Here is a 23,728-nt window from a genome sequence, read left to right as displayed (position 1 = left end):
GGGGAGTTCCTGGCTAGTTGTACATACGTGCTTACGGATTTCGTATTTATGCGGGGGGGGGGGTGCGTCGGACATTCCCTTCGGGGGTATGGTTGTTGTTCTTGTTGTTGTTCTGCTATTTGCATTTTGTTGAAAAAATGAGGCACACACGGGGTCGAGGGGTAATTGTTCCTTTATTTGGAATTGTTGCAGCCGGGACGGCTGCGAGCTGTAATGGGGGGGGTGATGTAGGGCTGTTACGGGAGGGCTGTAAGTGCATACGATCCAATGGGTAACAAACACAGTGGGCGGAGTTACGGGAGTACACGGGGGGGGTGCCCGCAGCGACGTCCGCATCAGGCAGCCTGGGGGGTTGTGATCCTGATGGGGGGTATAAAGGGGGAGGACAAAGAGAGCTCGGGGCTCAGTCTGGGAACGAAGGAGGAAGAGTGAAGATCCTCTAGCTAGAGCCCTGGACTCCCCTCGACGCCGCCCTTGTCAGGGCTGCAGAGGAGCGAGCCAGAGGCGTGGTTCCGTGAACCAGGGTTAGACCCTGGGACTCCGGAGACCGTAGCCCGACTCACCAGTGTCGGGCCAGTTAGCCTCCCCTAGCTCGTTAGAGGAGGACTTGGGGATAGGTGAGATTAGCTAGGGGGTATCCCCAGTTATCCGGGTGAGGGGGCCGCTACCCCCTCTAGTGTTGTCCTGTACCGATAAGCTGAAATAAATATACGTGTGCCTCAACCTGGGTGTCCAGCGTCTTCACCGGTACTTCATATACATGTAACCCACACACCCCCCTCTATATACCCCTCTTACACACACACACACACCTCTACACACCCCTCTTACACACACACACCGCTACACACCCCTCTTACACACACACCTCTACACACCCCTCTTACACACACACACCTCTACACACCCCTCTTACACACACACACCTCTTACACACACACACACACCTCTACACACCCCTCTTACACACACACACCGCTACACACCCCTCTTACACACACACCTCTACACACCCCTCTTACACACACACACCTCTACACACCCCTCTTACACACACACACCCTCTATATACCCCTCTTACACACACACACACACCTCTACACACCCCTCTTACACACACACCTCTACACACCCCTCTTACACACACACACCTCTACACACCCCTCTTACACACACACACCTCTACACACCCCTCTTACACACACACACCTCTTACACACACACACACCTCTACACACCCCTCTTACACACACACACACCTCTACACACACCTCTTACACACACACACACCTCTACACACCCCTCTTACACACACACACACCTCTACACACCCCTCTTACACACACACACACCTCTACACACACCTCTTACACACACACACCTCTACACACACCTCTTACACACACACACCCCTACACACCCCTCTTACACACACACACACACCTCTATATACCCCTCTTACACACACACACACACCTCTACACACCCCTCTTACACACACACACACCTCTACACACCCCTCTTACACACACACACCTCTACACACACCTCTTACACACACACACCCCTACACACCCCTCTTACACACACACACACACACCTCTACACACCCCTCTTACACACACACACACCTCTACACACCCCTCTTACACACACACACCCCTACACACCCCTCTTACACACACACACACACACACCTCTACACACCCCTCTTACACACACACACACCTCTACACACCCCTCTTACACACACACACCTCTACACACACCTCTTACACACACACACCCCTACACACCCCTCTTACACACACACACACACACACCTCTACACACCCCTCTTACACACACACACACACCTCTACACACCCCTCTTACACACACACACACCTCTACACACCCCTCTTACACACACACACCTCTACACACCCCTCTTACACACACACACACCTCTACACACCCCTCTTACACACACACCTCTACACACCCCTTTTACACACATACACCTCTACACACCCCTTTTACACACACACACCCCTACACACCCCTCTTACACACACACCCTCTATACACCCCTCTTACACACACACACCCCGCCCCCCGCTGATGCTGTGATAAGCTCTGTTGGTAGGGGGTGGGGGTTAGAGGAGGGCAGGGGGATGGGGGAGTGGTGTTGATTTTCCTCCCCGATCTGATCGGGAGTCGCGATTAAAACGGAACAATTACAGAGCACGCGGTGGGGGGGCAGGAGGGGAGGGGCACCCCCCCCCCACTCTCGCCCCCACTGAGAGTTTGAATGAAGCCGCTTCTTCTTGGCATGAAACGGCGCGAGACGGGGACGACGACGACGATGATGATGGCGGCGGCGAGTTTATGATGATGAGTTAATGATGAGTTGATGATCATAATGACGGGTCTTTAATAGTGGTCATTAGGTGATTATGCGGTAGTCGTGATGACGATGGTGACCGGAGACGACAGCGGAGGGGAGAGCGAGGGGTGGGAGGGGGGGGGAGAGCGAGGGGTGGGAGGGGGGGGAGCGAGGGGTGGGAGGGGGGGGAGCTGGAAAAGAAGAGCGAGCGGAGAGTTCGAGGAGAGAGCGGAGGGAGAGTGTGGGGAGAGGGGAGAGTGTGGGGAGAGGGAAGGAAGAGTGTGGGGAGAGGGGAGAGTGTGTGGAGAGTGTGGGGAGAGAGGAGAGTGTGGGTCAGAGGGCAGAGTGTGGGGAGAGGGGAGAGTGTGGGGAGAGTATGGGGAGAGGGGAGAGTGTAGGGAGAGGGGAGAGAGTGGGGAGAGGGGAGAGTGTGGGGAGAGGGAAGGAAGAGTGTGGGGAGAGGGGAGAGTGTGGGGAGAGGGGGGAGTGTGGGTCAGAGGAGAGAGTGTGGGGAGAGGGGAGAGTGTGGGGAGAGGGGGGAGTGTGGGTCAGAGGGGAGAGTGTGGGGAGAGGGGAGAGTGTGGGGAGAGGGAAGGGAGAGTGTGGGGAGAGGGGAGAGTGTGGGGAGAGGGAAGGGAGAGTGTGGGGAGAGGGGAGAGTTAGGGGAGAGGGGAGAGTGTGGGGAGAGGGGGGAGTGTGGGTCAGAGGGGAGAGTGTGGGGAGAGTGTGGGGAGAGGGGAGAGTGTGGGGAGAGGGAATGGAGAGTGTGGGGAGAGTGTGGGGAGAGTGTGGGGAGTGGGGAGAGTGTGGGGAGAGGGAAGGGAGAGTGTGGGGAGAGGGGAGAGTGTGGGGAGAGTGTGGGGAGAGGGGAGAGTGTGGGGAGAGGGAAGGGAGAGTGTGGGGAGAGGGGAGAGCGTGGGTCAGAGGGAAGGGGGAGTGTGGGGAGATTGTGGGTCAGAGGGGAGAGTTTGGGGAGAGGGGAGAGTGTGGGGAGAGGGGAGAGTGTGGGTCAGAGGGGAGAGTTTGGGGAGAGGGGAGAGTGTGGGGAGAGGGGAGAGTGTGGGAGAGTGTGGGGAGTGGGGAGAGTGTGGGGAGAGGGGAGAGTGTGGGGAGAGGGGAGAGTGTGGGAGAGTGTGGGGAGTGGGGAGAGTGTGGGGAGAGGGGAGAGTGTGGGGAGAGGGAAGGGAGAGTGTGGGGAGAGGGGAGAGTGTGGGGAGAGGGGAGAGTGTGGGTCAGAGGGAAGGGGGAGTGTGGGGAGAGTGTGGGTCAGAGGGGAGAGTGTGGGGAGAGGGGAGAGAGCGTGGGGGGGCAATCCTCTCGCTCGACTCGGCCGCGCGCAGAGAACAAAGCGCCTCTTGCCAGACCCCTCCACGTCACATCGCCTGCAGCGTTACCCCTCCACGTTACATCGCCTGCAGCGTTACCCCTCCACGTTACATCGCCTGCAGTGGCGTTACCCCTCCACGTTACATCGCCTGCAGCGTTACCCCTCCACGTTACATCGCCTGCAGTGGCGTTACCCCTCCACGTTACATCGCCTGCAGTGGCGTTACCCCTCCACGTTACATCGCCTGCAGCGTTACCCCTCCACGTTACATCGCCTGCAGTGGCGTTACCCCTCCACGTTACATCGCCTGCAGCGTTACCCCTCCACGTCACATCGCCTGCAGCGGCGTTACCCCTCCACGTTACATCGCCTGCAGCGTTACCCCTCCACGTTACATCGCCTGCAGTGGCGTTACCCCTCCACGTTACATCGCCTGCAGCGTTACCCCTCCACGTTACATCGCCTGCAGTGGCGTTACCTCTCCACGTTACATCGCCTGCAGCGTTACCTCTCCACGTTACATCGCCTGCAGCGTTACCCCTCCACGTTACATCGCCTGCAGTGGCGTTACCTCTCCACGTTACATCTCCTGCAGCGGCGTTACCCCTCCACGTTACTCGCCGCGTTACTCGCCGCTCGGGGGGCTGTTTAAATCCCCGCCTCCGATGCCAGAGTAAACTGTTTAAACGACACGGGGGGTAGGGAGGGAGGGCATTGCTGGGTGGGAAACGGGGTGAGTGCGGTGGCTGGGTGAGTGGCTGGGTGAATGAATGGTTGAGCCGGTGGCTGGGTGAATGAGTGGGTGAGTGAGTAGATGGGCGAGGGGGTGAGTGTTTGGGTGAGTGGTTGGGTGAGTGGTTGGGTGAGTGGTTGGGTGAGCAGGGGAGTGAATGAATAGCTGGGTGAGTGACTGGGTGAATGAATGGTTGAGCCAGTGGTTGAGTGGGTGAGTGAGTGGGTGAGTGAGTAGATGGGCGGGGAAGTGAGTGTTTGGGTGAGGAGGTGAGTAGCTGGGTGAGTGGTTGGGTGAGTGGCTGGGTGAGTAGCTGGGTGAGTGGTTGCGTGAGTGGCTGGGTGAGTGGTTGGGTGAGTGGCTGGGTGAGCAGGGGAGTGAGTGTCCTGCTGGACAATGTCTGGCCATGTTTGGCAATGGAGGCTCTGGGCCCTCGTCAATAAGAACGTGCCTCCTCACGTCACCGCGGTGAGGGACGTTACCGCGACGAGGCCGAGTACAGTCTCCAGTCGAAACATTCACCCCCACCCCCACCCTCACCCCCACCCTCACCCCCACCCTCACCCCCACCCTCACCCTCACCCCCACCCCCACCCTCACCCTCACCCCCACCCTGACCCCCACCCTCACCCTCACCCCCACCCTCACCCCCACCCTCACCCCCACCCTCACCCTCACACCCACCCCCACCCTCACCCTCACCCTTACCCCCACCCTCACCCCCACCCTCACCCCCACCCTCACCCTCACCCCCACCCTCACCCCCACCCTCACCCCCACCCTCACCCTCACACCCACCCCTAAACTCACCCCCACCCTCACCCCCACCCCCACCCTCACCCCCACCCTCACCCCCACCCTCACCCCCACCGCTGGTGTCTGTGACGAGCGCCTCTCTCTCTCCCTCCCTCCCTCTCGCCCCTCAATCCCTGCGTTCTCTCTCCCCGTGTAAACATCTCTCTCTCTCCACTCTCCACTTACTCTCCACCCCCCGTGCATCATCGGCTCCCCTCTCTCTCTCTCTCCCCTCACTCTCCACGTGTAAAATACCTCCTCTCTCCTACCTCCCTCTTCTCTCTCTCTCACCTCCTCACACCGTGGAATCCCCTCTCCTCCTCCTCATCATCCTCACCCCCTTCTCTCTCCTCGTATATCGTCCGTCTCCCCTCCCCCTCTCTCTCCCCTCTGAGTATTCCCGTTATACCGTCTCTCCTCTCTCTCTGCGTCTCTCCCCTCTGTCTCTCTCCACGTGTACCCCCCCCTTCTCTCTCACCATCTCTCCCCTCTCTCTCCCGTGCCCCCCCCCCCCCACGATCTCCGCCATGCGTCTCAGGTGACGCAGCCCGAGCGAGATTCGAGCCGGGCGAAGCAGGAGGAGGAGGAGCGTGGGGATTCGGGGCTCCCGGTGGCTCCCGGTGGCTCCCCGTGAGAGCCCCCCAACCCCTCCAGCCGTGAGTCTGTGAGCGCCTCGCAGGAGGAGGATGCGTCACCGCCGGCGCCGCGTGGCTGCGCTCTCCGCGCTCTGCCTCTCTCCGTTCCTCATCTCGCTGCTCAACGTCTTCCTCCTGCTCCTCCCGGGCGCCATGGAAGACACGGACGCGCCGCGCACGGCCAAGCCCCGGCACGGGAACGTGGACACGATGGACGCGATTGACACCGTGGAGCTGGGGATGCTGCCCCCCGCCCCCCGGCGCCGCGGGGGGGCCCCCGGCGGAGGGGCTGCTCCGCTCCCTGGCGCGCTGGGCGGGGGTGCGCGCCCTCGGGGGCACGGGGGGCGGCCACGCCGAGCTGAGCCGCCTCATCCGCGCCCGGCACGCCGAGGTGAGCCGCCTCCGGGCTCTCCACGCGGGGGGCTCCCCGTGGGGCGGCGGGCGCGTCTCGGACCGCCGCCTCATGGAGACGGGGGGCTACCGCCACCTGTCGAGGCGGGGGGGGTCCCCCCTCTCCGTCGCCACCACGGCCGCCGCCCCCACCAAAGCTGTTGACCCCGAGGAACCCAGGTCTCTGGGTTGCGCCGATTTGGCCACCGTGTCTGGCCTCCAGTATCTGGGCAGCGGGTACACGAAGGCCGTGTACAAGGCTGTGCTGGGGCCTCCCACGGGGTCACCCTCGGGCTGGAGGGGGCCCGTGGCGCTGAAGACGGTGGATTTGGGAGGCCACGATATGGCGACATGCGTGAAGGAGTTTGGTGACCCGGACGGATGCTACCGGCTCGCGGCGGCCAAGCTGCTGAAGGAGATGACCATCCTGGGTCGACTGAGGCATCCCAACGTCGTGAGGGTGAGGCGTGCTGGCATCGGCAGAATCATCGTCATACATCGGCAGAATCATCGTCATCGGCAGCAACGGTAGCATCATCATAATCAGCAACAGCAGCAGAATGAGTCTGCTGAAGCAGTTGTAGCAGATGTAGAATAACCATCATCATCTGTAGCGTCATCAGCAGACATTAGTATCAGCAGTAGTAGTAGCAGCAGTTCCATAATCATGATCGTCATCAGCATCATCAGCAGGGGTAGCAGCAGAAACAGCAGCATCAGCAGTAGCGTCATTGTAAACATAATTAGCATCAAACTCCATCATCAATAACAGCTACATCAACAAAAGTATATACATCATCATCAGCAATGTTATCAACATTATTGTAATCATCGTTACAATCACCGTCATCCTCAACATTAGCAACATTCTAACCACCATCGTGATACACGCCTTCATCATGCTCCTCTTTATCTGCAGCATGATCAACATCATCAGCATCCTCAACATGATTCATCATCATCATGGAGTCTACTACACTCCATCACCATAGATGCCATCAAAGCCATGAGTGTCGTCATATGTGTTGCTCGTACGTTTACACACCTTATACACTGTACCTTATGTACACACCTACATAAATATCATACACACGCCTCTTGCATATCGTACACACACACACACCGTGCACACATCATACTGTAACGCATTAACCCTTCGTCACCTGCATTGTTGCGAGTACACGCGTGTGTGTACACACGGGATACAAACGCGAGTACGCGTGCGAATATATTATTGTAAACGTGTGAATCCACGTGCGTGAGTACATGTGTGAATGTCGTCGCGTCCGTGTCGCTCTGCGCGTGTGTGTGTGTACAACACGTGGCGTGTACACCACGTGTTGTGTACACGCCGCGTGTTGTGTACACGTGCGCACGTGTTGTACACGCCACGTGGTGTACACACGCACGACGAGTGGCCTTGGATGATGGCGCGACGTGGCCTTGACGCACAGAGCAACATTGGGGGACAATGACCCGTGAAGGACGACGCGTGGAGCGAGCGGGGTTGACGGCGGATCTCGTCTTGATGTGCCTGTCGTCAGCATGCTTGTGGGACAGCCTGTGTGTGTGTATTGAAGGGCGTGAGATCGTAAATGGACACAGTGATCGATGTTGCCACTTGCGTTTGATGGATGAGATCATTATGGAGCCGGGATTGAATTTATGGATGTGAGATTGGTTAGGGTTTTAGTTTGACATCAAATAATTGTGGTGTCTGGTGTGATATTGTTATTGTTGTGATGCTCACTTGCACAGAAAGGCCTCACTGAGTCCCAATACTTTTTTTCCAGGAGGGTCCTGCCAAGTGATTCGCAGTAGCGAGCGATGTTACTATCCGTGATCCCAATTGAGTGATTTGCAGGTAATTTGTAAAGTCTAGGTTGCTTGGCCAATACCGGTTACATTGTGTGGCGCTTTTGCGATGGTAGGAAGAAGATACAAACTCCACACAGGTGCCCGAGTGGAGTGCTGCGAGGCACACGGGTTACCGATGTGCCACCCTGCCCTGGGATTAATGTGGGTCTTGCATTTGATGGATACGAGATCACTATGGATTTGGTATTGGATTATGGATCTGTAATTGGCATTGGGCTTGAGTTTGGGTGATGTCAGGTGGCTATGGTGCGAGGTGTTATGCGGACCCGGGATTGAATGCATCTGAGATTGGATGGATCTGTGATTGAGGATCTTGGATTTATGGATCTGGAATTGGATGGATTCACCAGCGCGGAGATGAAGCGAACGGATACGTTCATGTGCCAGAGAGCGATGTGGGTGGTTTTGCAGATCGTGGGGGGGGGGGGGGCTTCGATCCAGCAGTGGATTAACAAAGGCCTGTGAATTCGAACACCGAGGAGAGATGAGATTCGCCGGAATTCTGTGATGGGAGGAGGAGGGGGGGGTGGGAGGAAGAGGAAAATCCGCCCCCGAGGCGACCTCCCACGTAGCGGATGATGATGATAACGAAGATAAACGATGATGATGAGATGATGTGAGCCGGGCGAGATGATGGAAAATATGGGGGCGGGAAGGGCAAGGAGGGGGGAGGGAGGGAGGGGGGTGGATTCCACGTGTGTCTGCGTGTCTGCGTGGGGAGCGTCGTTGTTAGTGCAGCGATTAGCGCTACGCTGCACCACGAACCCGCACACGGGCCAACACCACCAGTGACGATTTTCCGAATTCGGTTTTGGTCCTCCCCCTAGGTCGACTAAGCCCTAAATGAGTTCCCTCTAGTGCGGTGTGTAAACATCGCCACCGGGGAGACAAAGACGGCCGGACGTGCTTGTTGGCCACGCACCCCTTCGCGTGCCGTTCATAGGGTGCTCGCTGAACAATCACCTGCCCCAAGAGTCTGTTTAGACGCCTATAGCGGCGGGGATCTTGTAGAGAGTTGTTGCTGCTTTGTGTCCACTCTTTGTTGTTGTGCGTGCGAGTGGGGAGCGGTGGCGCAGTGGTTAGCGCACTGCGCCACGAACCCGGCGGGCCACGGCCACCATCAGTGGCGACTTCGCTGTAGACGGCTGCCCGGCGCTTTGGGTAAACGTCGCCACTGGGGAGACAAAGGCGGCCGGGTGTGGTACTGGCCCTCGTTGTGCCGTGTCGTCTGTAGTCGGTGCCCGCAAACAGCACTTGCCCCGACAGGCAGCCGAGGCTACGGCGGGGAGATCTTCTTTGTCTTTGTGTGCGTCCACGTGCGTCTAACGCAGTGCACACCCAACCGCGTGTGCGGTGTGTGGTGTGTGTACGTGTGTGTGTGTGGTGTGTGTACGTGTGTGTGTGTGGTGTACGTGTGTAAGATGTGTGTGTGTACGATGTGTGTGTGTGTACGATGTGTGGTGTGTGTACGATGTGTGTACGGTGTGTGTGTACGATGTGTGTACGGTGTGTGTGTACGATGTGTGTACGGTGTGTGTGTACGTGTGTGTGTACGGTGTGTGTACGTACGTGTGTGTGTGTACGTGTGTGTGGTGTGTGTACGTGTGTGTACGTGTGTGTGTACGTGTGTGTGTGTAAGATGTGTGTGTGTGTACGATGTGTGGTGTGTGTACGATGTGTGTACGGTGTGTGTGTACGTGTGTGTGTGTACAATGTGTGTGTGTGGTGTGTGTACGTGTGTGGTGTGTGTGTACGTGTGTGTGTTTGTATACGTGTGTGTGTAAGATGTGTGTGTACGATGTGTGTGTGTGTGGTGTGTGTACGATGTGTGTACGATGTGTGTGTGTAAGATGTGTGTATGTGTACAATATGTACGTGTGTGTGTACGGTGTGTGTGTACGTGGGTGTGATGTGTACGATGTGTGTGTGTGTATGATGTGTGTGTGTACGGTGTGTGTGGTGTGTGTACTGGGTGTATGTGCACGATGTGTGTATGTGTGAGGTGTGTGTGTGTGTACTGTATGTGTGTGTGTACTGTGTGTGTGTACACATTCGCGCCTTGTGGGGTAGCGTGTGTACAGTACGGTGTGTACAGTACGCGGTGTGTGTGAGGCTGTACTGTATATAATGAGTGTGAGGTCAAATGCAGTCGGACGCGTTCAAGGCAAGGTGAGGGATTGGTGGGTACTGGAGGAGGTTAATGTGAGCAGGGTGAGGGAGGTGTGAGTGGTGAGCGAGGTGTTAATGGTGAGGGAGTGGTGAGGGAGGTGTGAGTGGTGAGCGAGGTGTGAGTGGTGAGGGGCAGGGTGAGGGAGTGGTGAGGGGCAGGGTGAGGGGCAGAGTGAGGGAGTGGTGAGGGGCTGGGTGAGGGAGTGGTGAGTGGTGAGAGGCTGGGTGAGGGAGTGGTGAGGGGCAGGGTGAGGGAGTGGTGAGGGGCAGGGTGAGGGAGTGGTGAGGGGCTGGGTGAGGGAGTGGTGAGGGGCTGGGTGAGAGGGTGGTGAGGGGCTGGGTGAGGGAGTGGTGAGGGGCAGGGTGAGGGAGTAGTGAGGGGCAGGGTGAGGGAGTGGTGAGGGGCAGGGTGAGGGAGTGGTTAGGGGCTGGGTGAGGGAGTGGTGAGGGGCTGGGTGAGGGGCTGGGTGAGGGAGTGGTGAGGGGCTGGGTGAGGGAGTGGTGAGGGGCAGGGTGAGGGAGTAGTGAGGGGCAGGGTGAGGGAGTGATGAGGGGCAGGGTGAGGGAGTGGTTAGGGGCTGGGTGAGGGAGTGGTGAGGGGCTGGGTGAGGGAGTGGTGAGGGGCTGGGTGAGGGAGTGGTGAGGGGCTGGGTGAGAGGGTGGTGAGGGGCTGGGTGAGGGAGTGGTGAGGGGCTGGGTGAGGGAGTGGTGAGGGGCAGGGTGAGGGAGTGGTGAGTGGTGAGGGGAAGGGTGAGGGAGTGGTGAGGGGCAGGGTGAGGTAGTGGTGAGGGGCTGGGTGAGGGAGTGGTGAGGGGCTGGGTGAGGGAGTGGTGAGGGGCTGGGTGAGGGAGTGGTGAGGGGCTGGGTGAGGGAGTGGTGAGGGGCAGGGTGAGGGAGTGGTGAGGGGCTGGGTGAGGGAGTGGTGAGGGGCTGGGTGAGGGGCAGGGCGAGGGAGTGGTGAGTGGTGAGGGGCAGGGTGAGGGAGTGGTGAGCGGCTGGGTGAGGGAGTGGTGAGGGGCTGGGTGAGGGAGTGGTGAGGAGAGGCTGGGTGAGGGAGTGGTGAGTGGTGAGGGGCAGGGTGAGGGAGTGGTGAGGGAGTGGTGAGGGGCTGGGTGAGGGAGTGGTGAGTGGTGAGGGGCAGGGTGAGGGAGTGGTGAGGGGCAGGGTGAGGGAGTGGTGAGTGGTGAGGGGCAGGGTGAGGGAGTGGTGAGGGGCAGGGTGAGGGAGTGGTGAGGGGCAGGGTGAGGGAGTGGTGAGTGGTGAGGGGCTGGGTGAGGGAGTGGTGAGGGGCAGGGTGAGGGAGTGGTGAGGGGCTGGGTGAGGGAGTGGTGAGGGGCAGGGTGAGGGAGTGGTGAGGGGCTGGGTGAGGGGCTGGGTGAAGGAGTGGTGAGGGGCAGGGTGAGGGAGTGGTGAGGGGCTGGGTGAGGGAGTGGTGAGGGGCTGGGTGAGGGGCAGGGTGAGGGAGTGGTGAGTGGCAGGGTGAGGGAGTGGTGAGCGGCTGGGTGAGGGAGTGGTGAGGGGCTGGGTGAGGGAGTGGTGAGGAGAGGCTGGGTGAGGGAGTGGTGAGTGGTGAGGGGCAGGGTGAGGGAGTGGTGAGGGAGTGGTGAGGGGCTGGGTGAGGGAGTGGTGAGTGGTGAGGGGCAGGGTGAGGGAGTGGTGAGGGGCTGGGTGAGGGAGTGGTGAGGAGAGGCTGGGTGAGGGAGTGGTGAGTGGTGAGGGGCAGGGTGAGGGAGTGGTGAGGGAGTGGTGAGCGGCTGGGTGAGGGAGTGGTGAGGGGCAGGGTGAGGGAGTGGTGAGTGGTGAGGGGCAGGGTGAGGGAGTGGTGAGGGGCAGGGTGAGGGAGTGGTGAGTGGTGAGGGGCAGGGTGAGGGAGTGGTGAGGGGCAGGGTGAAGGAGTGGTGAGGGGCAGGGTGAGGGAGTGGTGAGGGGCAGGGTGAGGGAGTGGTGAGGGCTGTGTGGGGTTTCCGGAGTCTGGGTATCGTCAGGAGCAGCGGTGAGGGGGGAGGGGCTGTGATAGGGATGGGGGGTCACGAGGGGAGGGGCTGTGATGGGGATGGGGGGTTACGAGGGGAGGGGCTGTGATGGGGATGGGGGGGTTCATGAGGGGAGGGGCTGTGATGGGAATGGGGGGGGGGGGGGTCACGAGGGGAGGGGCTGTTATGGGAATGGGGGGTCACGAGGGGAGGGGCTGTGATGGGGATGGGGGGTCGCGAGGGGAGGGGCTGTGATGGGGATGGGGGGTCACGAGGGGAAGGGCTGTGATGGGGATGGGGGGGTTCATGAGGGGAGGGGCTGTGATGGGAATGGGGGGGGGGGGTCACGAGGGGAGGGGCTGTTATGGGAATGGGGGGTCGCGAGGGGAGGGGCTGTGATGGGGATGGGGGGTCACGAGGGGAGGGGCTGTGATGGGGATGGGGGGTCGCGAGGGGAGGGGCTGTGATGGGGATGGGGGGTCACGAGGGGAGGGGCTGTGATGGGGATGGGGGGTCACGAGGGGAGGGGCTGTGATAGGGATGGGGGGTCACGAGGGGAGGGGCTGTGATGGGGATGGGGGGTCACGAGGGGAGGGGCTGTGATGGGGATGGGGGGTCACGAGGGGAGGGGCTGTGATGGGGATGGGGGGTCACGAGGGGAGGGGCTGTGATGGGGATGGGGGGTCACGAGGGGAGGCTGTGAGGGGGATGGGGGGTCACGAGGGGAGGGGCTGTGATGGGGATGGGGGGTCACGAGGGGAGGGGCTGTGATGGGGATGGGGGGGTTCATGAGGGGAGGGGCTGTGATGGGAATGGGGGGGGGGGGTCACGAGGGGAGGGGCTGTTATGGGAATGGGGGGTCACGAGGGGAGGGGCTGTGATGGGGATGGGGGGTCGCGAGGGGAGGGGCTGTGATGGGGATGGGGGGTCACGAGGGGAGGGGCTGTGATGGGGATGGGGGGTCACGAGGGGAGGGGCTGTGATGGGGATGGGGGGTCACGAGGGGAGGGGCTGTGATGGGGATGGGGGGTCACGAGGGGAGGGGCTGTGAGGGGGATGGGGGGTCACGAGGGGAGGGGCTGTGATGGGGATGGGGGGTTACGAGGGGAGGGGCTGTGATGGGGATGGGGGGTCACGAGGGGAGGGGCTTTCTGGACTTTAGTTCACGAAACCCGAGCGTGGGATGTAACCTGAACTCAGACTCACACACAGACACACAAATACTCCCTCTCACACACACAGACTCACACACACACAGACTCACAAATACTCCCTCTCACACACACAGACTCACAAATACTCCCTCTCACACACACAGACTCACACAAATACTCTCATACACAGACTCACACACACAGACTCACACACAGACTCACACAGACACAGACTCACAAATACTCCCTCTCACACACACAGACTCACACAAATACTCTCATACACAGACTCACACACAGACTCACACACACACAGACTCACAAATACTCCCTCTCACACACACAGACTCACACAAATACTCTCATACACAGACTCACACACACAGACTCACACACAGACTCACACAGACACACACACACACAGACACACACACAGACTCACACACACACAGACACACACAGACACACAAATACTCTCTCTCACACACACAGACTGACACACAAATACTCTCATACACACACAGACTCACACACAGACTCACACAGACACACACACAGACACACACACAGACACACACAAAATACTCACACACACAGACTCACACACATACACACAGACTCACACACAAATACTCTCACACACACACAGACTCACACACAGACTCACTCAGATGCACATACAAAGACAAAGATCCCCCGTATAGCCTTAACAGACTGTAGGGGCAAGTGCTATTCGCGAGCACCTATGAAGACCGGCACGGTACACGAGGGGGTGGCCAGCACCACGCTCGGCCGCCTTTGTCTCCCTAGTGGCGATGCTTACACACCTCATAAGGTACTCAATTGAGGCTAAGTCGATTAGATACATACACACATACTCATGCACACTCACATATATACACGCACACTCATACACACAGATACACACTCGTACACAGATACTCATACACACTCATACACACACACGGATAAACACATACTCATACACAGACACACACACTCACACATATATACTCAGAGATGCGCACACATACTCATAGGCAAAGATCCCATTCCATGTGTAGCCTTCAACGGACTGTTAGGGCAAGTGCTGTTCGCAGAGGTCGCAAACGGGTTTTGATTCCTTAGCCGTACTCGTACCCGGCCGCACCAGGGTTGCAAATGGGTACCCGTACCCGGCCGGGTACGGGTACCCATTTCCTACCCGTACCCTACCCCAAATGAGTGACAAACGGTTACTCATCAGTGACTCACGGCCTACCCGTACCCGTACTCGGCCGCACCAGGGTCGCAAACGGCTACCCGTACCCGTACCCGGCCGGGTACGGGTAGCCGGGTATCGGGTAGGGTACGGGTATCGGGTACCCGGTTGCGACCTCTGGCTGTTCGTGAACACGCACGAAGGCCGGAACGGCACAACAAGCGGGTGGGGGCCCAGCACTACGGCCGGCCACTTTGTGTCCTCAGTGATGTTTTTACACACCGCACCAGGTACTCATTTAAGGCTGAGTCGGTCTAGGGGAGGCCCAAGATCGGTATAGATAATCGTCACTAGTGTTGGCCGTGAACGAGAATCGAATTCGGGTCGCTGGGTTCGTAGCGCAGCGTAGCGCTAACCGCTGCACTACCGCCCCCCACTCATTGACACACACACTGATACAAAAGACACAGATACACATAGATACCAAGATACACACACATACTCATGGATATATTCTCACGTACACACAAGCTCGTAGATACACGCCCATCGACATTCACACGTAAAGTCACACTCGCACACAGATACACATAGATACCAAGATACACACACATACTCATGGATACATTCTCACGTACACGCATGCTCGTAGATACACACCCATCAACATTCACACGTAAAGTCACACTCGCACACAGATACACATAGACACAGACGAGAGGCCGACCGAATCTGAACCGAAAAGTTAAAAATTTACTTTCGACCGAGACCGAAACAGAAAGGTATATAACCGAAGTTACCGAATACAAGATTTATGAAATATGTCATGATGCAATGCTACTTTAATTAAAATAAATCTAGAACTAATCATTGAGAGCCTGCAGTAAGAGTCGCTAAATATCAAATCTTTAGGTGTTACGTACTTAGTAATTATATCCAAACAAATAAATGTTGTAGTTAGGAAACAACAGTTTTTCCGCATTCAGCCAGTCAGGCTGCCGTCTGTTGACCGGTCGTATATACATTAGCAGACCGTGGTTGCGGCTGTAACCTCGCTCCCAAGCTGCTGCTGCTGACCTGTGTGTGTTTGCAGCCTATCGCATAGGATTGCCTAGCGCCGACTGACCGGCCGATAGGCAGAGTGATAGACGTAGCACTAGCGTTATATTCTAAAAATAGATCTTCGGTTGACGACCACCGAAAGTCAATACTGTATCAGTTTCGGCCGAAACCGAAACCAGACCGAAAGTTAAAAATTGACTTTCGGCCGAAACCGAAAGTATGCCGAAAGAGGCCATTTGCCAACTTTCGGTGCTGAAACCGAATTTGGGTCGGCCTCTAACACACAAAGACAAAGATATATAACAGTAGCCGCCATTCGCCACAAAGTGCTTTTGCAAGAATAGGTGCACTGAGGCCACGTTAAGTGTGGAAAGCTCACTGCCAGGAGGTCACGGGACCTTGTTGGAGGGCGACTTACTCCAACTGCTCAGTGGCGTCCTTCACAAGCCTCCACAGAGGTCCATCTTGAATACTGCTTGTACCAGTCATCGACAAGTTCCATTAGCTCCACATCCTCCTGTACTGCATCAGCCCATCCTTCTCTTGCACGTCCCGCACCCGTTTAAGCCACCTCTGGGTAGCCTAACAGAAACAGCTTGGGCATGCGGTGGCTGGGCATGCGGGCTACATGACCCAGCCAACGCAGCCTCGCCTGCCAGAGGAGCTCACTGATGGGATCGTGAGCTCCTCACACAATTCAGTTTGGTTAAAGCCAGGATAGCTTGAAGGCAGGTCAGCGCACATTTCATTTTTAAAGGCGACCACATTTCACAATCATAAATAAGAGGGGGTATGAGTGTGGCTGAGAAGCCCCGGAGCTTCATGTGGAGCTACAGACTTCCTGATAGCATTATGTAGCCATTGACAAGATAATGCCTGCTCGACTCCATTCGGAGTGAAACCTCTTTCACCTTATCAGAGCTGGCCACGAAAAACACTGTCCCCACCTCCCCCCCGGTACTCCTGGCAAGCTGGTCAGCGTGGAGTGTTTGTTCACACAAAGTACCCAGAGATTCGCTCTGATTTGGTGCCTCTGATGGTAAGGCTGGATCCACCTCTTCACGGTGATCTCCGGTGGGACGCGTTAACGCTTGCTGCCTGGGATCCAGTGGACTGGAGGGCCTGCTGCCGTCACAAGAGGAATGGACGGTCCTCCATTCGGGCCAGGATGACATCAAACAACAGGGAGTGTGCCTTCTGAATACAATAATGAATGGGTGTGTGGGAGGCCACGAGTCCCAGCCATTGTTGGCTCGCCTCCGCATCAACGGGAGGAATGGTGGTGGTGGTTGCCTACGTCCTCACCGTCTGTGGAGGGATGCAGGCAGGGCTGGTGATGACTCAGAGTCTGTCTGACCCCTTTCCCGAGCCTCGGCTAAAGTGTCCACGTGATATCGAGTCAGCTTATTGGGTGAAGTTAATGCCCCCCCCCTCCGAGTTTACGAGATTAATCGTGACTCGGGCACTTGATTGTTATTGAGCCAGATTGGCCCATTAAGGAAAGGTACGAGACTGCTTGACTTCTGTGCAACCCATGGGCTTGTGAGCACCAACAAACCGTTCGCCCATTGACACATCCTTTACAACGCCTTGCGTTCATGCGGAGTCCCAAGCAAGAACATCTGCTGGCCATGGCCTACACACCAAAATCTGTCATGGAGCTGATCTATCCACCGACCATCGGTTTGTTGTCTATACGATGATGCGCCTGTCAATCTTCCACTGTGGGGGTGGGGCATCCACCTTGGACCCCATTCAATACTCACAAACACCTGGTCTCAGATAACTGTTGAATTGTCGTAAGCAATGATGTTATCATGGCTTGCAGGTAGTTGGCATCGACCCGCTGCCAAGGAGGAATGGCTAAGATTCAGGACTGCGACTCGCGCAGCTGTTATGGCTGCACCGGGTTTCCCAGTCGAGACCTCCACAGAAACCCTTCTTGGCGGAGGTGTTCCAGATAGAGCGGGCGCGCATTCTTACCGCCTTCAACATCCCACGGCGAAGAACGAGGTTTACCGCAGCCTATGAACCGCGCGGTGCTGCAACGCTGTTGAGCGGTGGTCGCGGGCTACTGAGATGGAAACGGTCTCAGAGGCACGCATGTGAACATATGAACATACAAATCATAGAGATCCCACGATGTAACGTTACGCACGAACACACGAGATGTGCACACGTGCGCACAAACACACACGTGAACACGCGCACGTAATTCACAAGCGAACATGCACACATGATTTGAAGCTTTCGTGACTGCAAGGATTCATATTCTTAGGTTTTTTCGGTAAAGTCACGTAGGTAAAAAATTAAAATTAATAAAAGTAAAATAAAATTAAAATAAACCCCTCCATCTCTCTGCCCCCGCCCCCTCTGCCTATTTAAGGCCACTCAACAGAGACGATATCCCTCTCTGTACTTGTGTTACTCTCTCTCTATGTATCTTGGTGATATCTGTCTGCTTATATGTCTGTCTATAGTTTTTATGGTTAGAATTTTTTGTTGCTATTTCATGTATACCTGATGATGATTGCTTGTGTTGCAATCGAAACGTCGTGATTTTTATTTTATTTTTATTAATTTTAATTTTTTATCTACGTGACTTTACCGAAAAAAACCTAAGAATATGCACACATGACCTCACGCTCACAGTCCGTTACTAGCCTCCACGGGGAGAGGTAGGGAGACGGGGGAGGCAGGAAGGGGAAGATGTGAGGAGAGAGGCAGGGAGGTAAGCGTGGAGCAATGCAGGGAGCTGAGTCTCGTGCAGACGCCAGGGGTCTCGGGGAGTCTCGGGGAGTCTCGGGGAGTGGTGAGGCAGGCAGCAGCAGCAGCGGTGAGACGCGCTCGGAATGTCTCGCGCTCCTGCTGAGAGGCGACTCCCATCCCCCCCCCCGTCAACTCCCCGCTGCTCCTCCAGCAGAGAGACTCGTGACTGACGAGGAGGAGAGAGTGTGAGGAGCGACACGTGTACACACGTACTGTATCTAATTTAAACACCATGCACATGTAAACAAAGGCGGTGACCCCCCCATATTCGCCTTTAATAGACTGCGAGGGCAAATAGCTGTTGAGGAGCACCTATTAAGGACAGCATGTTCCATATAAACATACCCGGCCGCCTTTGTCTCCCCGGATTTGATGGGTTTTTAATACACCGCACAACTTGGGTCAACCTAGGAGCCGCTGACCCAGAATGTGCATGACGTGTTGTTGTGGAGTGGACACTGCTACCGGGAGGGTAACGAAGTCTCGGACTCGCTCACGACGATGACGACGTTGATGATAACGATGAGGTTGTTGACGCTGATGATGTTGTTGTTGTTGTTGTAGCTGTACGGACACTGCTACCGGGAGAGTAACGACGTCTCGGACTCGCTCACGGCCATCACGGAGCTCGGCTCTCCGCTCGAGATGATCCAGCTCCTGCAGACGTCGTGGGAGGAGCGATTCCGGGTCCGAGCCACGTGACTACCTGTGTGTGTGACTACCTGTGTGACTGTGTGTGTGTGTGACTGTGTGTGTGACTAGCTGTGTGTGTGACTACCTGTGTGACTGTGTGTGTGACTACCTGTGTGACTGTGTGTGTGACTACCTGTGTGACTGTGTGTGTGACTGTGTGTGTGACTGTGTGTGTGACTACCTGTGTGACTGTGTGTGACTGTGTGTGTGACTAGCTGTGTGTGTGACTGTATGTGTGACTACCCACGTGACTGCCTGCGTGACTACCTGTGTGTGTGACTAGCTGTGTGTGTGACTGTGTGTATGACAAGCTGTGTGTGTCTACCTGTGTGTGTGTCTAGCTATGTGTGTCTACCTGTGTGTGTGACTACCTGTGTGTGTGTGACCGTCCTTGTGTGTGTGCGTGACCGCCCCGCGTGCGTGCGAGTAGATCTGCTTGAGCCTGACGAGGCTGCTCCACTACCTCGCCCACTCCCCGCTGGGCCCCGTCGCGCTCCTCGACTTCCGCCCGCGCCAGTTCGTGCTGCGTGACGGGGAGCTCAAGGCCAGCGACCTGGACGACGCGGGGGCCGGGGACCCCCCCTGCCGGTGGCGCGGGGGGGCCGCGGGGGGGGCCGCGGGGGGCCCCCCGCCGTGCTTCCTCCACTTCCCCGCGAGGAACTTCACGCTCCCCTGCTGCCCCCGCACCAGGACGTGCGCGGGCCTCAACGAGAAGCGCAACCTCTACAACGCGTACAGGTGAGCGGAGCGGCGAGGGTGCGGGGGTGAGCTGAGCGGTGAGTGTGTGGCGTGGTGAGTGTGCAGGGGTGAGCGAAGCGGTGAGTGTGCGGGTGTGTGGCGTGGTGAGGGTGCCGGGGGTGAGCGTCGTGGTGAGTGTGCGGGGTGGGTGGGTGTGTGGCGTGGTGAGTGTGCGGGGGGTGAGCGGTGTGGTGAGTGTGCGGTTGAGCGTCGTGGTGAGTGTACGGGTGAGTGATGGGGTAAGCGATGAGTTGAGTGTACAGGTGGGCGACAGGGTGGTGAGTGGCAGGGTGAGTGTATGGATGAGCGAAGGGGTGAGTGACCAGCAGAGTCATGGGTGAATGGCTTAGTCAGTCAATGCTGGGGTGAGTGCGCGTATGGTTGAGTATCTGAGTGAGTATCTCAGTGAGTACCTGGGTGAGTATCTGAGTGAGTACCTGGGTGAGTATCTGAGCGAGTACCCGTGGCTCTTGCAGGTACTTCTTCACCTACCTCCTGCCCCACAGCGCCCCCGCCGGCCTGAGATCCCAGCTCAACGACATCGTCAACGCGACCGGTGAGGAGGGGGCGCCAAGGGGGGTGACGGGAGGGGGTGACGGGGGGGGTGACGGGGTGGTGAGGGGGGGGGGGTGACGGTGGGGGGTGACAGGGGGGGTGACGCGGGGTGGTGACGGGGGGGGGGGGGTGACGGGGGGGGGTGACGGGGTGGTGAGGGGGGGGGGTGACAGGGCGGGGTGACGGGGGGGGGTGTGACGGGGGGGGTGGTGAGGGGGGGTGACGAGGTGTGTGGGCACTTGGGTTCGATTCCCGCTCACGGCCAACACCAGTGACGATTATCTGAACCGGTCCTGGGCCTCTCCTAGGTCGACTCAGCCTCAAAATGAGTACAGTACTTGGTGCGGTATGGAAACATCGCCACTGGGGAGACAAAGGCGGCCGGGCGTGATGCTGGCCACCCACCCCCTCGTGTGCCGTGCCGGCCTTCATAGGTGCTACTCGCTAACAGCACTTGCCCCAAGTCTGTTAAAGGCTATATGGGGGATCTTTGTTCTTGGGTATCTGCGTGAGTGACTGCTATTTGTGTGTGTTAGTGTGTTAAGCAGAGGTGGGACAAAGTCATTGTTATGCAAGTCCAAGTCGAGTCGCAAGTCATCAAATTCATGACTCGAGTCTGACTCGAGTCCAAGTCACATGACTCGAGTCCACATCTCATAGGTGGGACAAAGTCATTGTTATGCAAGTCCAAGTCGAGTCGCAAGTCATCAAATTCATGACTCGAGTCTGACTCGAGTCCAAGTCACATGACTCGAGTCCACACCTCTGGTGTTAAGCATGTCCGTGTGTTAACGAGGTGTTTTAACAATGTGTGTTCAGAAGGTATGTGTGTTCACGTTGTGTGTTAACGAAGTGTAAGTGTGGGTGAGTTAAATGCGTGCTAATGAGGTGAGTGAACAATGTGTGACGACGTTGTGTCCATGAAGTGCGGCGTGCTGGTGAGGTTCGTGTAGGGGAGCTCGCGAGCTGTGTGGTCATGTTAACCAACGAGCTGTGTGTGGTGACGAGGTGAGATAAAGATGCATGTGGTGACGAGGTGAGCTGACGAGGAGTGTGTTGGTGAGGAGAGTGTGACGAGGGGGGTGATGACGAGGTGTGTGTTGGTGAGGTGAGATAAAGATGCATGTGGTGACGAGGTGAGCTGACGAGGGGGGTGATGACGAGGTGTGTGTTGGTGAGGAGAGTGTGACGAGGTGAGCTGACGAGGGGGGTGATGACGAGGGGGGTGATGACGAGGTGATGATGACGAGGTGTGGCGTGGCCCAGGGGAGCTGCGGGTGGGAGTGGACGAGACTCTGAGCCGCATGGAGTCGGTGCTGCACCAGTACCAGCACGGCACCTACCGCTCCAACCACAGCCAGCAGCTCACCACGGGTGAGCCACTCCTCCTCACCACTCACCACTCACTCACCACTCACTCACTCATCACTCACCACTCACTCACTCATCACTCACCACACACTCACCACACACTCACTCACCACTCACTCACTCACTCATCACTCACCACACACTCACCACACACTCACTCACTCACCACACACTCACTCACCACTCACTCACTCACCACTCACTCACTCATCACTCACCACACACTCACCACACACTCACTCACCACTCATCACTCACCACACACTCACCACACACTCATCACTCACCACACACTCACCACACACTCACTCACTCACCACACACTCACCACTCACTCACCACTCACTCATCACACACTCACCACTCACTCACTCACTCACCACACACTCACTCACCAATCACTCACTCACTAACTCACCACACACTCACCAGTCACTCACCACACACTGACTCATCATTCACCACTCACTCACCACACACTCACCACTCACTTACTCACCACACACTCACCATTCATTCACCACACACTCACCATTCATTCACCACACACGCACTCACCACTCACTCACCACACACTCACTCACCACACACTCACTCACCACTCACACTCACTCACCACTCACTCGCTCACCACACACTCACTCACCACTCACTCATCACTCACCACACACTCACTCATCACTCACCACACACTCACTCACCACTCACTCACCACTCACTCACTCACCACTCACTCACTCACCGCTCACTCACTGTCTATGGGCACGCGTGTTTATGACGACTGCGTTGGTTGTTGTCGCCTCCACGTGAGTGGGGGGGATGAGTTTAAGGGTGGGTTGAGTGAGTGAGGGAGGGGGTGAGGGGGTGAGGGAGGGGGTGAGTGGGTGGGTTGAGTGAGGGAGGAGGTGTGTGGGTGGGAGGGGGTGAGGGGCGGGGCTGGGGTCTCTCCACCCTCACGTCGTGTTCGCATTGAGCCGCACAAAGGGAGCCTCTCGTCCTCTGCCCCCCCACTCACAAAGGCAGCCCCCCCCGCTCTGCGCCTTGACGACCCAATTAGCATTACTCAGCACGGGTCACGGTGGGGGGGGGGGACATGGGGGGAGGGGGGGCACGGGTGGGGGCCATCGCCCCCCCCCACGTCCCACGTTGGAACCTAGATAATGTCCATGCTGTGGATATTGGGCGAGAGAGTGAGATTGTGAATGAATGCACGAGGCGTGCTGTCCCTCCAGCAGCACCACTCGCGTTGTCGAGTCACGTGGTCGGAGCAGCCCCGCATTAGATGCCCCCCCCCCACACACCCGGCACACCACGTCAAGTATTAACGAGTGCCCATGAGAGATTAGGCGACGTGGGGAGAGGCGTGTGCGTACTCACTCACATCCACACACTCTCTCACTCGCTCACCCGCAAAGACAAAGATCCCCTGTAATAGCCTTAACAGACTGTTGGGGGGCAAGTGCTGTTAGCGAGCACCTATGAAGGCCGGAATGGCACACGAGGGGGTGGGTCGCCAGCACCACGCCCGACCGCCTTTGTCTCCCGAGTGGAAGTGTTAACAGACTGTTGGGGCAAGCGTGGTTAGCGAGCACAGGTACTAACACACACACACTCTCACCCACGGACTCGCACAAACAGCACGTGTGCATACACTCCACGTTACACGTGTACACACCCCCAAACGAGTGAACACACTCCCCATACACGTGTACACACCCCCAAACGAGTGAAAACACACCCCATACACGTGTACACACCCCAAACGAGTGAACACACACCCCATACACGTGTACACACCCCAAACGAGTGAACACACACCCTATACACGTGTACACCCCCAAACGAGTGAACACACACTCCATACACGTGTACACACCCCAAACGAGTGAACACACACCCCATACACGTGTACACACC

At 57.4% G+C, this 23,728-nt stretch overlaps 1 protein-coding gene across 1 annotated transcript in view; it reads left to right on the top strand.

Moving 5' to 3' along the window:
* The first annotated feature begins 6,194 nt into the window (after window positions 1–6,194).
* Window positions 6,195–23,728, top strand: part of PKDCC (protein kinase domain containing, cytoplasmic) — a 31,772-nt gene continuing 14,238 nt past the window's right edge. Inside the window, exons 1-5 of the mRNA XM_078864684.1 lie at window positions 6,195–6,708; window positions 19,019–19,141; window positions 19,578–19,885; window positions 20,362–20,441; window positions 21,707–21,870. Coding sequence (XP_078720810.1) covers window positions 6,322–6,708; window positions 19,019–19,141; window positions 19,578–19,885; window positions 20,362–20,441; window positions 21,707–21,870 — 1,062 coding nt within the window. The 5' untranslated portion in view covers window positions 6,195–6,321. The remainder of the gene's footprint in view (window positions 6,709–19,018; window positions 19,142–19,577; window positions 19,886–20,361; window positions 20,442–21,706; window positions 21,871–23,728) is intronic.

Source organism: Lampetra fluviatilis, chromosome 18, assembly GCF_964198595.1.
Source record: "Lampetra fluviatilis chromosome 18, kcLamFluv1.1, whole genome shotgun sequence".
NCBI classification, from domain to species: domain Eukaryota; kingdom Metazoa; phylum Chordata; class Hyperoartia; order Petromyzontiformes; family Petromyzontidae; genus Lampetra; species Lampetra fluviatilis.
The sequence above is the reverse complement of the archived record's forward strand: the minus strand, read 5'-3'. Positions and strand labels throughout refer to the sequence as shown.